Genomic DNA, 16,363 nt, shown 5'->3' with positions numbered 1-16,363 from the left:
AATGAACGAAAAAAAATTGAAAAGTTGAAGAGCCACTTTTAAGTTCCATCCGGCCATCTTTTGAAAATCATTGGATAAATACATGTAACATAAGCGTAGTGTGATATAATTTACCTTCGAGCTAAAGGCCTTCTAGCTGACAAACAACTATTTTTGAGAATGATGTTTTTGTTTATTCAGGTCAGTCGAAGATAAATATATTCTACATATGAAGGAATTTGTATTACATATTAGTATATGTCAATACAAGACAGGCAATTATTGATTAGCTCCTCTATGAAAATGTTTAAGATAATTGTATATTTATGTTCTGTTGGTCCACTCTCTCTTTAGTATGTATAAAGAACTCAGCTGTGGGATAGGTTTGGAAGAACTTTAAATATTGCTGTCAGAAATTTAGAAAAAGGTTGGGCCACTGCTGTAGGAAAGTAAACATATTTTGGTATTCTGCTATCAGAAAGTATTATGGTGAGCATTAACATATTCAATATTATTACCTAACAATAATTCATTCTTCGTAAGAAAATTTCGCACTTTTCTGGCTGCCAGTTACAGTTTGATGAGTTTAGAAAAGTCCATCTTTAACCACTAACAGTGAGATTGATGAAAACCCAGTGCAGATTAAAATTGGTTCAGACTACTTAAGGTTTAAGTTATGTGAATAATACAACAATAACAATAATAATACTTTAGATTAATAATAGTAATAATATAATACGTTAGATTAAGAAAGGTGCTCATGAGAAAAATAATAAAACTTCATAAAATTTGTTGATAATTACTAAACTTTAATTCTATTTTACCATAGTTTTAGGGTAAAGTAACTACTTATAATACTCAATATTTAATCACCAGCAACTTTATCATGGCTGCTCATCAATAAGTAGTAAAAGTTGTTCAATATAGAAGGAGTCCATATGCTATGGGTATATTTACCTCTCTGGGAGTTGACTTATCTGGCAATATGGCAGGCTTAGCTCTTCTAGTGAACTCAATGAAGTGATAGATTCAGGAAGCACTTTAATAGGATTACCAGAGAGATTCAACTTTCTCAGCGATTTCAGAGAGCCCAAGCTGCAAACGAATTATATTAAACAATTTTTTCTCTTGTGATATGGTTATATCATTAACCTAGGTTTTATTAAATTTGCTGAAAGATACAAATTTGCTTTAAACGCAGCAGTAATACACAGCTATGCAGTAAGAACTTTTATTTAACCTATTAATTTTTTATCATCAACTTTTTATTTAAAAGACCATATAAATGAGCTACGAATGTCTACCAATTGCTAAACTATCAAAGGTTGCGGACATTTTACTTTTCAAAACTGTGTTTGGGCACTAAAGAAAGCTGAACTAAATTAGCGTGTGAACCATGAAACAAAGTTATGTCTGATAATTATATTAATACTAGTAGACTGGCAGCCCCTTGTACCGTTAGAGATTGTCATGTGTAATAACTATTTCTACAGTTATTCTTAGATATGGAGAGGAGGTTGAATGGTGCAGATGGAATCATGCTTAGATGGAATCCAAATATTCAGATTTGATTCATGGGCAGGGCGAAACTTCTTTCTAAAGCTTTTAGCAAGGCGACAAACACAGCTCCCACTATAGTAAAGCTAAAGATTACCCATGCTAAAAAATTTTGCACAATTAATACTCCCCTAAGAACTCGTCACAATCAGGTACTTTCTTATTCTGAGAAAATAAAAAATAGCTGAATATAATAACAATATTGATTAACTTTACAAACAAAATTAGACCAAAGCATACAAGAAATTGACTTGGTTCCTCTAATAGTCTGAACAAAACTTTTTTTTCTTAAACCAAAAAATTGTCACGTAACCAAAACTGTCACGTAAAACCTTTATCGCATTCTCTAGGTAAATCAAACACGCTGATTCTGATTTTGTACTCAAAATAAAAATTGGTTCACTAACTTTCAGAGTAATGAAGAGGTTTTCACAGCGTTTTAATATCGGTCTTGAAAACAACACGATTGGCATAACAAGCTCCGCCCATAAATATTTGACGTAGCCTAGCTTTTAAGGAACGGAAGTTAGGGATGTTTAGTCCAATTTAGAATGATAGAGATGGGTGTCTTAAAACTTATTATTGTCTACATTGAGCCTTCAAAATAATTTTAGTCTTTTTTGAAAGGGATATAGGCTCTTTAATATTACATATTTAAAAATGAGCTCAGAAAAGCGTGATAACAATGCTAGCTTGTGATTTTTCTTGGCGTGCAGCTTATTAAACACCGTGTAACAAGCTACGAGCATTTTTAAAGGGAAACTGAACACAGTTTACTGATGAAGGCCAACTTTTATTATATTTGTTTTGTGAAATTTACAACATTTAACAAAATATAAATTATTTCTTGCAACAGATAAATACTCAGAATAATATTTTAAAAATAAAAAATGTCTGTGCATTCAGATATAACTGAGTACAGAGACTTTTTTAACTGCATATTTTGAAAAAAAATCGGATAAATACTCCATTGCAAAAGTGTGTGTGAAATGTACTCGCCACTGGGTGCACTGATTCTCAATCAATCATCCAATCATGCGAAACATAGCGTTTGACTTGATTTGTTTTATCTGCGATGGAGCCCGCATATCCCCCGCAATTGTGACAACCCGGTAACAAGTGCACATATAGAACACATCTTATGATCATCATTGCTAATACGTATCGCTAAAAAATTTGGTTATTTGGATATTATTTATTATTATTTATTTATTGGATATTATAATTTGGATATTCGGTGGTCTAACAGTATACAAGTAGAGTCATTATTGAATGTGGTTGCAGAAATTTTAGTTAAGAACTGAGCTTCAACGTGTCTATGGTCTGACCTATCACAAAAATACTAGTTTTAAGTGAACTACAATCGAAATCATACTCTGTGCGGACCAATATCCTATTTCCATTCGACATTTACATTAAAAATGAGTCATATTTTATTATGGTTTCTTGACTAAACTTAAATTGTATTAAAAAGCAAAGATTAGTGAAACTGAATGGGGCATTTACTTCATGAGATGATAAGATAACATAAGATTATACAGGGCACTCCAACATACTATGCATTGACTGCAATGCTTGCAGAGGCAACTGCGCATCATTAGTTTGGAGTAAAATAAAAATATTGTTTTATATGATTTCACAGATAATATTTACAGAGTAAAGTAGCACAAATAGTTTCTTGAACCAAGAAATGAATGAAAAAACTTTGAAAAGTTGAAGAAGCAAGTTTAAATTCCATCCGGTCATCTTTTGAAAATCATTGGATAAATACATGTAACATAAGCGTAGTGTGATATAATTTACTTTCGAGCTAAAAGCCTTCTAGCTGACAGAGAGCTGTTTTTGAGAATGATCTTTTTGTTTATTCAGGTCAGTCGAAAATAAATATATTCTACATATGAAGGTATTTGTATTATATATTAGTATATGTCAATACAATACAGGCAATTAATGATTAGCTCCTCTATGAAAATGTTTAAGATATATGTATATTTATGTTATGTTGGTCCACTCTATCTTTAGTATGTATAAAGAACTCAGCTGTGTGATAGGTTTGGAAGAACTTTAAATATTGCTTTCAGAAATTTAGAAAAAGGTTGCGCCACTGCTGTAGGAAAGTAAACAAATTTTAGTTTGCTATCAGAAAGTTTTATGGTGAGCATTAACATATTCAATATTATTACCTAACAATAATTAAACCTTCGTAAGAAAATTTCGCACTTTTTTCTGGCTGCCCGTTACAGTTTGATGAGTTTAGAGAAGTCCATCTTTAACCACTAACAGTGATTTTGACGAAAATCCAGTGCAGATTTAAATTGGTTCAGACTACTTAAGGTTTAAGTTATGTGAATAATACAACAATAACAATATTAATACTTTAGATTAATAATAGTAATAATATATGTTAGATTAAGAAAGGTGCTCATGAGAAAAATAATAAAACTTCATAAAATTTGTTGATAATTACTACACTTTAATTCTATTTTACCACAGTTTTAGGGTAAAGTAACCACTTATAATATTCAATATTTAATCACCAGCAACTTTATCATGGCTGCTCATCAATAAGTAGTAAAAGTTGTTCATAGAAGTAGTTCATATGCTATGGGTATATTTACCTCTCTGGGAGCTGACTTATCTTGCAATGTGACAGGTCCAGCTCTTCTAGTGAACTCAATGCAGTGATAGATTCAGAAAGCACTTCAAAAGGATTACCAAAGAGATCCAACTTTCTCAACGATTCCAGAGAGCCCAAGCTGCAAACGAAATATATTAAACAAATTTTTCCCTTGTGTAATGTTTATATCATTAACCTAGGTTTTATTAAATTTGCTGAAAGATACAAATGTGCTTTAAACACAGAGTAATACACAGCTATACAGTAAGAACCTTTCTTTAACCAATCAATTCTTTATCATCAACTTTTTATTTAAAATATCCTATAAATGAGCTACGAATGTCTACCAATTGCTAAACTATCAAAGGTTGCGGACATTTTACTTTTCAAAACTGTGTTTGGGCACTAAAGAAAGCTGAATTATATTAGCATGTGAACCATGAAACAAAGTTATGTCTGAGAATTATATTAAAGCTAGTAGACTGGCAGCCCCTTGTACCGTTAGAGATTGTCATGTGTAATAACGATTCCTACAGTTATTCTTAGATATGGAGAGGAGGTTGAATGGTGCAGATGGAATTTTCTTCTACATATTCTAAATTACACCTTTCGGCTTAATAATTCGTATATTAAACTTAATAAAACATTGGAAAATTAAGTAGAAGTTGAACTATTACAAATAAGTAATAAGCAAAACAAGCAAACATGTCTCAAGTGAAGTTATATTTAGACACAGTTTATGACTCCTCTCTAGCCAACAGAATGCTTTAAAAGAACATTTAACCTGCCTCAGCTGTTTATAAACATTTTCGTAGTTCTTAATACCATATTGTTTAGTATATAGCCAAGCATTGTTCTATGTAACCAAACAGAATTGCAGGTTAGCCTAAAATCCACCGCTCTGTTAACAATTTCCCTACCGACTTTATTTCTAGATCTGCCCAATTTAATTTTTCTATTCACACAAATGTTGACATAACCTCCATAATTTTCTTATAACTTGAGAAAGAATAAAAATATCCATTTAATTTTTAAAAAAGGTTGTTCAAAATAAGATACATTATTAGGAAATGATAAACATATTAAATTAACTTGAGTTAAAATGGTAAAAACTTTTACAAACTTTTACAAACTTTACCAACAATATTTTGCCAGCGATTTCGATAGTCGTATTTTTACTGTCTTCATAATATTCGGTCACTATTACAGTTTTTCAAATGAAATACATGCACTGAAAGGACAGAATCACTTGATATAGAGTGACTGAAGACCCAATAACAAAGAATGTTTGAAGCATCTACAGCTTAAATGATTGGGTATTATTTTTTGTCAGTGGTTTTTCAGTGGTAAACTTTCTGTTTGATAATCAAGAAGCTGTTAGTGAGAGGCCTGTTGATTGGTCTGTATCATTAGCAACAAGCTTGATTTCATGGTGACCGAATCTTATTGGTCTATTTGAAGCCAAAGCTGAATAATCATAGATAAACTAACACATTGTGTAAAAGCTGATGCATCGGCTTCCGGCAACAAAGAGATGGTAACCCGAGCCAATCGGCTTGCGTTAGTGAAAGAGTTAACTATGGTTAAAGCGGCAAATTCAAAAGACATGAAGTAAAAACCGAACTCTGAATTTATAATGCAAACTTGTACACCTATTTATGAGCTATTCACATAACACATACTAAAAATACTAAGGAGTCACTTGTTGAAAGTTGGAAATTGTTATAAAAGCTCTAATTATATTGTTGTAAAAAATGTTCTGAAAATGAGAGTTCAAAGTTGATCATGTTCAAGGTAAGTGATTAAAATTGCAGAAAAACATTAGATTCTATTTGCATATCTACGCAAATTATAAAATAAATTCCGTATTTGTTATGATGTTTTGATAGATGACAAATAAATCATGTACAATCTATTGATAGAGAAGAGGTAGTAGTACAATGAACAATCAGCAGTTGTGACCTGACACCCTTATGAATATGTTAGAATTAAAAGGATATAATAACAACTACAAGCAACTCCTGCTTAACAAATTATGTTTCGAGAATTTAAAATTGTTTAATTCTAATTCTTTTAAAAATTTTCAATTTTCTATTTACCTATTGCTCACACTTGCAGATGAAAAACATTTCGAGACTATGCATATGCATTAAATTAAACAGATGCTATGTTGTACCTAGTTTACAACAAGTATTTTTTGATACAAATAATAATGTTTTTTTTTAAATTGTTATTATTTTTGAGATTCTAACAGCACATTTAGAGTTGTAACAGTGCTTACTGAGCTATAAAAATCTATTTACATTGAATTTTATCAGAAATATTTTGAACACCATAAGAAAATATTAATTCATAGTTTCACTCAAAAACACTGACAGTTATGAAGTAATTTTGGAGGGTATAAATTCAACACAATTTATTACTTTAAGAATCACTGTAAATAGTACTTGGATATTACTCATGGAGACTTCGAATGAATAACATTAGACAACGAATTCCTACTTGATATGCTGAATTTTATATCTCTCACTACTACTTGTAGTCATGGAAACCAAGTTGTAGATGTTTATTCGTACAAAAATTAGCATTTAACAAGAATATAAATCATAGCTTTCTGGCCAAATGAAGTACTGTAGCAATATTTAGCAACCATTTCATCCAATTGCTGGTAAAATTTACTGAATATTAACTATTATATATTATTATATATTGATTTGAGACTAGTAACATAGGTTTAGGAAATGTAAGAAATAAAGGTAGTGTTGGTGATAATTATATATGGTATAATTTACTCTCACTTCAACTGAATAAACTTTTGGCTACTATAACTTACATATAATACATCAGTCTTTTGCATTTTATATTTCTGGCATTTTAAATAAATTTAAAACTGTTTAAATATACTACTGTGGGAGATGTTGAAACAATGTGTGACTGTGATTATTAATTTGTTAATTGATGAATGAATATCGACTGGAAGAACAATTACTCACACAAACTAAAACATTAATTATTTCCCTACCGCAAGCCAATGTATCAGCTCGGGTTATCTCCTCTTTGTGGCTGGAAGCCAATACATCGACTTTTAAACAGTGCGTTAGTTTATTTATAATTACTCAGCTTTCGCATCAGATGAACCAATAAGATCTAGTTTTCATAAAAAATAAGCTGGTTTCTAACGATATTGACTAAACTAATCAGCAGACCTATCACTAGCAGCTCACTAATTATCAGACAGAAAGTTCACAGGCCGTGTCGAAAAAACCTGTTCCAGCTGCGTTAACTACAAGATAAATACTGGGCTCAACTAGAAGGAAGGAGCAGTGACTGGGAAAATTTTGTGCTCACTCACTTTAAAATGAATTGACTACCTGGAAAGCATGGCTTCCGGGTCACCTAGGCAAAATGTTGACGTATGTCAGAACAGCTATCCTGAGTAAGAACATACGATGTCTTTCTGTACTACCCCAAGCCTCGAAAGATCCAAATCAAAATACCATCAGTCGAAAGCTTTAGATGGGAATAAAAACATGTGGATGTTTAAACAATACAAGAAAACAGATAGGATAGGGCAAATCTAATCATTAGGTACTTCACCACAGAGAATGTGGGAAAGGTGGTGATAGGCTTGAACCACCGGATAGACTGGTATGGTATATGTAGTTATATTACAAGTAACACAAGAGGCCACCACATCTTACCATGTTTTCCAGCTAAATTTTACCTTGCACATAGAAACATTTCTACAGATCAAAAAACACAACATCGAAAAAAGGTGGAGAACACTCATACAAAGCTAACTATATGGTATTCAGTTGAGAAATTACAACAAAACCCAAGAGACTAGCTGGCAGTTGTTGAACCTGAAGCCTAACAGACCTTCAACAAAGTCTTAAGATGTATTCCAGCTAGTCATTAAAAAAGGAACAACAACAATAATAACAGTTGGGTAAGATTTATATGTGTGAATCAACACTGAAGTGCAGCAAAGGAGGTAGCTTCTGACTAGAACGCGGGCATGGCGGAGAAAGAAGCTGTAACATGAGGTGTCATAATTGAAATATGGAGCAGGGTCTCCCACCCAAACTACTACACTTCCTAAGTATCAATTGAGGAAAATCGTATAAGCCAGCTTGATCACTAGCAGACCAGCTGGACTAAAACCTGTGAAATGGCTAGTCTAGCGCAGAAGTACCAAAAAGTTGTTTCTGGCTCACTTATCCAAAATCATAGGAAGAGCCAATATTCACACCTACATAAAGGTTTGCTGCGTCTCCACTTATGGAAATGAAGATAATAAAGCAATAAAAGGAGGTCATATATGCTACATTATTAACAACTTTACTTATGCTGTAATTAGTGTTAGAAACAAACACTTTGTTAATATCGAAAACTGCCGTTGTTTTTGTGTGACAACTGAAGTTCTAGCGTCATTTATGTTTGTATCTTATAGTCAGATAAAAATTTAACCTTTTCACATAATATTTTCAATAAAAATAATGTTTACTGCTGAACTTAACCGTTTTCCTGCAAAACTCTAAAAAAGGTTAATTAAGGTAATACAGGTATTTTTGCCTAGCAACAAAAAATTGCTGTTTCTAGGCTGGACTTCCCGCAATGAATCAGATGATATAACTAAAGATTTGATATCTTAAATACTAAACAGGGTGCTGTGCTGGCAAAGTTAATGGATTAGCTTGGCTGCTCTAGCAAAATATCAAAATGTAAACTCACACACCCTACCCTGTAATCAGGGTACTGTTTGAGTGAAACCAAGTTTGAATCACTGTAGCATAGACCTATTAACTATAGTATAGCTCATAGGTCTATGAGCTGTAGTAAGATTAGAAAATTTGTACTGGAATATTCATATACATGTCTTGAAACCAACTAAAACTCAATGAAGATGGTAAGCCTATGACATAACAAGCTGAGAAAGTAGATTAGTAGGTCTTCACTTTTTTGTTCCTGAAGAATAGTATGAACCAACTATTTATGATTTATGAATCAATATTTTATGATTTGCAGAGTGTTTTTAAACATTTTAACATTTTTAAAGTTTTAACATTTTAAATGTTAAAATAATTGATGTGAGCGTGTGTATTAATTATTTCAGCAACCTTTTCCGATTTGAAGAACTGTTGGTCCTATTGCCAAAAACCACCCCAATTATTTTGTTAGTATTTGTATATTACAAGTATGATATATTGAATACATCATTTAAGAATCTAAGTTTCCAGAAAGGTCTTTATTGGTCAGAAGAACACAATTATTTATACACTACTATATGGGAATCTTCAATTGATTACACAAATTGTAAGCTCATCAGGCGAGATATGAGCAAAAGTACATCAATGTCCTATTAAAGTCTCCAAAAAGTGTTGAGGTCCAGTAGTTACTGATACAAATAAGCAACATAGACACAAGGTGTTAGAATCGTCCCAATGAGTTGCGTATGTTTTATGAAATACACAGTAATAATTATATTTTTGCGGGTCCCTGCACATTTCGTCATAAATAACTTTAATATGTGATCAAAAATCATCACACATTGACTAAAAGACCATTGAAAGTAGTATTTAAGAAAATGCATGGAGATGTAGAGGTAAATAAGTATCTACCTGATAGAGATGATGGATAGGCATCTTATATTATACTCTAGCATAAGCTAAGCAACAACTGAACTACTAGAGCTTATACATGATTTGTCAGTCTTTCATACTATATCTTTCTGACAGTTTTTTACATTATCATTTTCATTTTAAATACTGTGATACTTCTTAAGGGTTAAAAATTAAATTTTAAAATAATTTTTTATGTAAATTAACATGTATAATATACCAGTTTAATATGATTTACTGGTCAAATTCAAATGATGAGACAAGAGTATGCAGTGATCTAACAGTATACAACTAGAGTCATTATTAAATATGTGACCCAGGCAGTCAGAATGTACAATCGTGCTAAAACCAAATTTTTGAGTTATATAAATAATTAAAATCAGCAAATTCAGAGGATTTTAATGCATTTTTAATTTTTTAAATTGGATAGTTTAAGCCAAGGTTATGCAAGATTTAGTAGAGAAGGTCTCGTGATGAACTAAAACTGTTGTTTTGAGTTTAAGCAGGATAAAGTTGGTGATTCATGAACTGTAAATCATGGTATTTGTTTACAAATCAAAATGCCATAGCAACCGACCACTTAATCTCAACCTATTTTGATGAAACCTGGCATTGTCCACAATAAAACCCTGAAAAAGATGATCGTTGCATTTTTATTCCAATTCGATTGACGGTTGACCTCTCAAAGGTCATGGTAAGGTTAACACTATATGTGGCTAAAAGCTCACCTTCCTGGAGTTTTTCATTAAAAGGGTATGCTTCAAACTGGGCACTTCTCATCAAGCTATATTGCTATGACTGCATATAATGACAGTCCAACAACTTAGCAAAGTGTTGGAAGTGCATTCAGAATTGTCCAACTATACAGAAGGTCATGGTAAGGTCAAGGAAAAGTGACAAAAGGGGGCATCAGAATGCGGAAATATCAACCCAACTCATCCAGTGACCATTCAATCTAGAGCTCTTTTTATGTAGTTTAACATTCACACAGTGTAGCACGAGTACGCTGCAGAGATTTATTGTAGTGCATTGGAGGGGTTTGTTTGTTATGCTAGTGGCAATTTGTCCCAACACAACCGTATCCGATGTTTCCTTCGGTAATCTTTGATACACAGTTCTAATGAGGCTTAATTGTTCAGACTACATAAAACTAGCGCATAATTCCCTACATTTGCACCCACTTATTAGTTTGATGTCAACGGCTAAAATAGAAATGTTATCAGCAGTGATAGGCTGATCTTTGATACCCTAGGACACTTACGCAAATTAAGATTATATCAGTTTAGTCACGGAATTTGTAACTGATGAGGATGAAAGTCTGGTAGGTGAAGTCATAAAATTGAAGAATAATTATTGTAGTGATGAATTTATTACCATCAAAAACAATATCAACCCTCATCAGGTCCGACCACATTATCTCTTTCACTGCCAACCATGTACAAATTCATTACCGGCCTAGTGCCAGCCATTTTACCAAAATTTCCGATATAGCTTCATGATATGTATGCAGTATTTTTTCAAGTTCTACTTTAATTATCTGTATAGAAAATCTAAATTGGCTATTAAGTCATTAACAACTAATTACCTGTTTTATGACTCGCGAGGGGTAGTTAATGAACTCACAGAAAAATGTTCATTTTTAGATTAAAAATTCTCAAACAAAAGTTTAAAAATTGCTTCGTTGTTTTAGGCGATTTTATAGAGAAATCTTCGGACAACACAGTCAATTTCATAAAACTCTTAAAGACCGTGGGTTATGTGGTCAACAAATAATAACATCAGGTTACCACACAATTTCTGAGAAAATCCAAGAATGCGTTTATGGCAGTGGCCCCTAGAAAACGCATAAATGTGTTCATGGCAGCGCAAGGGTTATACAGTTTAGGTTGTGAAGTTGGTTGTTAACTATCTATTTTCTTCTTCTTGGGATTCGAGTGTGAAAAACACGGCGGGAGGGACCTAGACGTCATTGATAGTCTAAGAAACAAATGGCAGCATGTGATCAAATTGAATTGTCGATCTCACCCACCCATTTCAACCTGTGGTTTACAAATACGAACTATTCCCAAATTGAACTTTTTTCTTATTAGTGAACTGGACCTGAGGAATGTAATGTCTTTTCCACTTCATTTATTTTCACATCACTATATTTTCGCACTCATCAGAGCCGCGAAATTAAGTTGCAGCAAAATTTCACTCTGTGTGCTACTCACGAAACTAAATATTAGCAAAACATAAATGTCCTAGGGTAGGCGGTAATTTGATTTAATTCATTAGAATGATCGTTATTACTGGGGGTCCTACCACACAAAGTTGTCGTCAGAATAGTCACTTTTAAAATCACTGTCTTCCCTTTTAAAATCACTGTCGTCACATTTAAAATCACTGTCACCTTTTTAAGTTTGTAACCAAAACAACCTCTTTCTTCACATTCGTTATTTTAATACAAATATCCATTCTGTTGGCACTGGGTTGCGTTAAAAATCTGAAACTTGCTCAGTTTGAACTTCTGCTAACCAAAAGCATGGCTCAACCAGAAATCTTCACAAACTTATTAGTGATGTTTGGGAGTGTTGCTGATTACTCCGCGAAGAGTGACAGCCGTCTTGGGTTTTTATGGCTACATTTCTTGCACTGAAAAAAGACCGAGATTGTCTTTCATAATCACTGTCAGTCACAGACTTGGAAACGGATTTGCTGTCAATGTCGTGGCATTTCATTGCTGTTTACTTTAATTATATGGCAGTCTATAAATGCTGGACCAGATGCTTCAAACACAAACTAGTAAAGTTTCGGTTGAACGTGTTGATTTATGGACAAATAATAAGTTAGTAAATGTACGGCTACACGTAACAAATTTTTCGTTGGTTCTAACCAAAATCACGAAATGATCGAAACACACAGAATTATTCTGCGTTGCTAGAATCGCGCTAGCGAGCACGATTCCAGCAGCTTTTGCATTTAGTATAGTCCAAGAGAAGCATAATGACACGCAATAAAAGTATAAGTGCAATTCAACATAGTACACACGATGCAACTGCTTAGATTGCGTTATTTTATGTATTTATTGTTTGGACGCTATAGCTAAAAATTGTCTATTTTTTAATTATATTTCCTTTTTAGCAGCAAAAGTTTTGTGGTAGAAACTGTTGCCATCTTAAGCGCAATCAAGTCGGTTGCGTCGTATTTACTATGGTGAATTTCCGTAATATTTTTCTTGCGTGTGGCATTATGTTCTCGGACTACATATATCTTTAAATTTGCTAGAATCGTGTTCGCTAACCAACAATAGCGCAATTTAAACAGTTACATCGTGTCTTCTATGTTGAACTGCTTTTGTACTTTTATTGTGTGTCGCGATACATGTATTGGACTATACAAATTGCAAAAGCTGCTAGAATCGTGCTCGCTAATAATTTGTTTAATCTGTAAAAGCGTTAAAAGCGTTTCGCCGACGAACTCGGTGGGCATGCACAGCTCAAATAATTCTGTGAATTTCGACCGATTAATTCTGCGTTTTTCGTGATTTCGGCCAGAACTCAAGAATCAACGAAAAATTCGTTACGTGTAGCCGTACCTTTAGTAATCCTACTTACGCAATCATCGTCACCTCGTCACCTACATTGATAAATGGTCGTCTCGTCTGTCACTTTTTAAATATCCCTGTCGTCGGGTCGTCAGAATCGTCACAAAACATGGGAGGACCCCCATTACTCGCATTATCGTTAGCAGCCTCATATTGCGCAAGCAGCTGTATTTCTAAGGTTGCCCTATTATCACAACTCTCCCTCATCATCGCTTTCACTATGATCTGAGGCAGCTGAGTCAGATTCTAAGTAGAAATACTCATCTAAATTAATAGCAACAACTAGCCGTAATTTTTGCGATTGTTTTATTTTGTTCTAGCTTAAAGCATCAAAACAGGAAATAGCCACATACATGCGCGCACCCGCAGTTAGAGCCTATATTTATGATCTTGGGTTATGAGAATTTCCATAGCAACCACCGATATGGGTATAGTCAGAGCCGTATAGTTTCACAGAGTCCCGTGACCAAAAGCCGGAAACAACAACACTTGATTCCAAACAAACCTGATCGACATCCTGATCTCTAATGGAAAATTCATACCTCGCTGTCAATAACACTCTTTTTTGCATTTACTTTACGTTTTTACAAAAAAGTTGTTAGCAGCTTTTTGTAGGAAATTTTGTTTTCTTTCAAATGGTTCATAATACAACAATCAATTTTAAAGTGACTGCTAATGGGAGTAGTTTTTGTTGATTAATGTTGCGGCTTCTCCATTATAACTTATATAAAAATAGTAGGCGTGGCCTGTTTGTTTGGAATCGAGCGAGCTCCCGTATACGCTTCTGTTGGTCGCGGGACTCTGTGAAACTATACGACACTGGGTATAGTTAAATGGCAATTCTGGCTTCATGATTGGTCAGACACAAAAACAAACAAGACCATGTGAAAGAGCAGGGTTGAATGCACTATAAACCACTGTTTACTAAAGTAGTGACGGTGAGTCATACAATAGCGTAAAGCACGCTTATCGTGCTATTGTGAACAATCTAATTACCGCACGATTGGACATGGTGAGTCATACAATAGCGTAAAGCACGCTTATCGTGCTATTGTGAACAATCTAATTACCGCACGATTGGACATTCTGACGGCCGGGGTCACATATGGTTGCTGAAACTTTAGTTAAGAAGTGAGCTTCAACGTGTCTATGGTGTGACTTATCACAAAAACAGTAGTTTCAAGTGAACTACAATTGAAATCATACTCTGTGCGGACCGCGATCCTATTTCCATTCAACATTTATATTAAAAAGGACTCATATTTTATTATGGCTGCTTGAGTAAATTTAGGTGTTATTAAAAAGCAAAGATTATAGAAACTGTATGGTGCATTTACTTCATGAGATGATAAGGTAATATGAGATTATGTGATGCACTCCAACATACTATGCATTGATTGCAATGCTTACAGAGGCTACTGCACATCATTAGTTTGGAGTGAAATAAAAATATTGTTTTATATGATTTCACGGATAATATTTACAAAGTTAAGTAGCACAAATAGTTTCTTGAACCAAGAAATGAACGAAAAAAAAATTGAAAAGTTGAAGAACCACTTTTAAGTTCCATCCGGCCATCTTTTGAAAATCATTGGATAAATACATGTAACATAAGCGTAGTGTGATATAGTTTTCCTTCGAGCTATAGGCCTTCTAGCTGACGAACAGCTATTTTTGAGAATAATGTTTTTGTTTATTCAGGTCAGTCGAAAATAAAAATATTCTACGTATGTAGGTATATGTATTACATATTAGTATATGTCAATACAAGACAGCCAATTCTTGATTAGCTCCTCTATGAAAATGTTTAAGATAATTGTATATTTATGTTCTGTTGGTCCACTCTCTCTTTAGTATGTATAAAGAACTCAGCTGTGGGATAGGTTTGGAAGAACTTTAAATATTGCTCTCAGAAATTTAGAAAAAGGTTAGGCCACTGCTGTAGGAAAGTAGACAAATTTTGGTCTGCTGCTATCAGAAAGTATAATGGTGAGCATTAAAATGTTCAATATGATTACTTAACCAGAATTAAATCTTCGTAAAAAAACTTCGCACTTATATGTGGCTGCCAGCTACAGTTTGATGAGTTTAGAGAAGTCCATCTTTAACCATTAACAGCGATTTTGATGAAAACCCAATGCAGATTAAAACTGGTTCAGACTACTTAAGGTTTAAGTTATGTGAATAATACAACAATAACAATAATAATACTTTAGATTAATAATAGTAATAATATAATATGTTAGATTAAGAAAGGTGCTCATGAGAAAAATAATACAACTTCATAAAATTTGTTGATAATTACTACACTTTAATTCTATTTTAACAAAGTTTTAGGGTAAAGTAACTACTTATAATATTCAATATTTAAACACCAGCAACTTTACCATGGCTGCCCATCAATAAGTAGTAAAAACTGTTCATAGAAGAAGTCCATATGCTATAGGTATATTTACCTCTCTGGGAGTTGGCTTATCTTGCCAACTGACAGATTCAGCTCTTCAAGTGAACTCAATGCAGTGATAGATTCAGGAAGCACTTTAATATGATTAATATTGAGTTTCAACTTTCTCAGCGATGTCAGAGAGCCCAAGCTGCAAATGAATTATATTAAACAAGATTTTCTCTTGTGATATGTTTATATCATTAACCTAGGTTTTATTAAGTTTGCTGAAAGATACAAATTTGCATTGAACACAGCAGTAATACACAGCTATGCAGTAAGAACTTTTCTTTAGCCTGTCAATTCATGTCAGTTCTGTATCATAAACTTTTTATTTAAATTATCATATAAATGAGCTACGAATGTCTACCAATTGCTAAACTATCAAAAGTTGCGGACATTTTACTTTTCAAAACTGTGTTTGGGCACTAAAGCTGAATTATATTACCATGCGAACCATGAAACAAAGTTATGTCTGAGAATTATATTAAAGCTAGTAGACTGGCAGCCTCTTGTACCGTTAGAGATTGTCATGTGTAATAACTATTTCTACAGTTATT

General features: G+C 33.3%; 3 protein-coding genes across 4 annotated transcripts in view; 1 reads left to right on the top strand and 2 right to left on the bottom strand.

Moving 5' to 3' along the window:
* LOC137389555 (uncharacterized) overlaps window positions 1-16,363 on the top strand; it is a 365,277-nt gene that overhangs the window by 182,010 nt on the left and 166,904 nt on the right. The gene's annotated exons all lie outside the window — the stretch shown is intronic.
* Window positions 1-16,363, bottom strand: part of LOC137389556 (uncharacterized) — a 386,829-nt gene that overhangs the window by 258,397 nt on the left and 112,069 nt on the right. The window lies entirely within an intron of this gene.
* The window catches only part of LOC137392131 (uncharacterized), a 127,780-nt gene that overhangs the window by 45,171 nt on the left and 66,246 nt on the right, over window positions 1-16,363 (bottom strand). Inside the window, exons 13-14 of the mRNA XM_068078762.1 lie at window positions 15,817-15,954; window positions 4,155-4,292 (exon numbers count right to left, since the gene is read on the bottom strand). Of these exons, the coding sequence (XP_067934863.1) occupies window positions 4,155-4,292; window positions 15,817-15,954 (276 nt within the window). The remainder of the gene's footprint in view (window positions 1-4,154; window positions 4,293-15,816; window positions 15,955-16,363) is intronic.

Source organism: Watersipora subatra, chromosome 3 (genome assembly GCF_963576615.1).
Source record: "Watersipora subatra chromosome 3, tzWatSuba1.1, whole genome shotgun sequence".
Classification (NCBI taxonomy): Eukaryota; Metazoa; Bryozoa; class Gymnolaemata; order Cheilostomatida; family Watersiporidae; genus Watersipora; species Watersipora subatra.
Note: the sequence above shows the minus strand (reverse complement) of the source record. Positions and strands in the feature narration are given on the sequence as shown.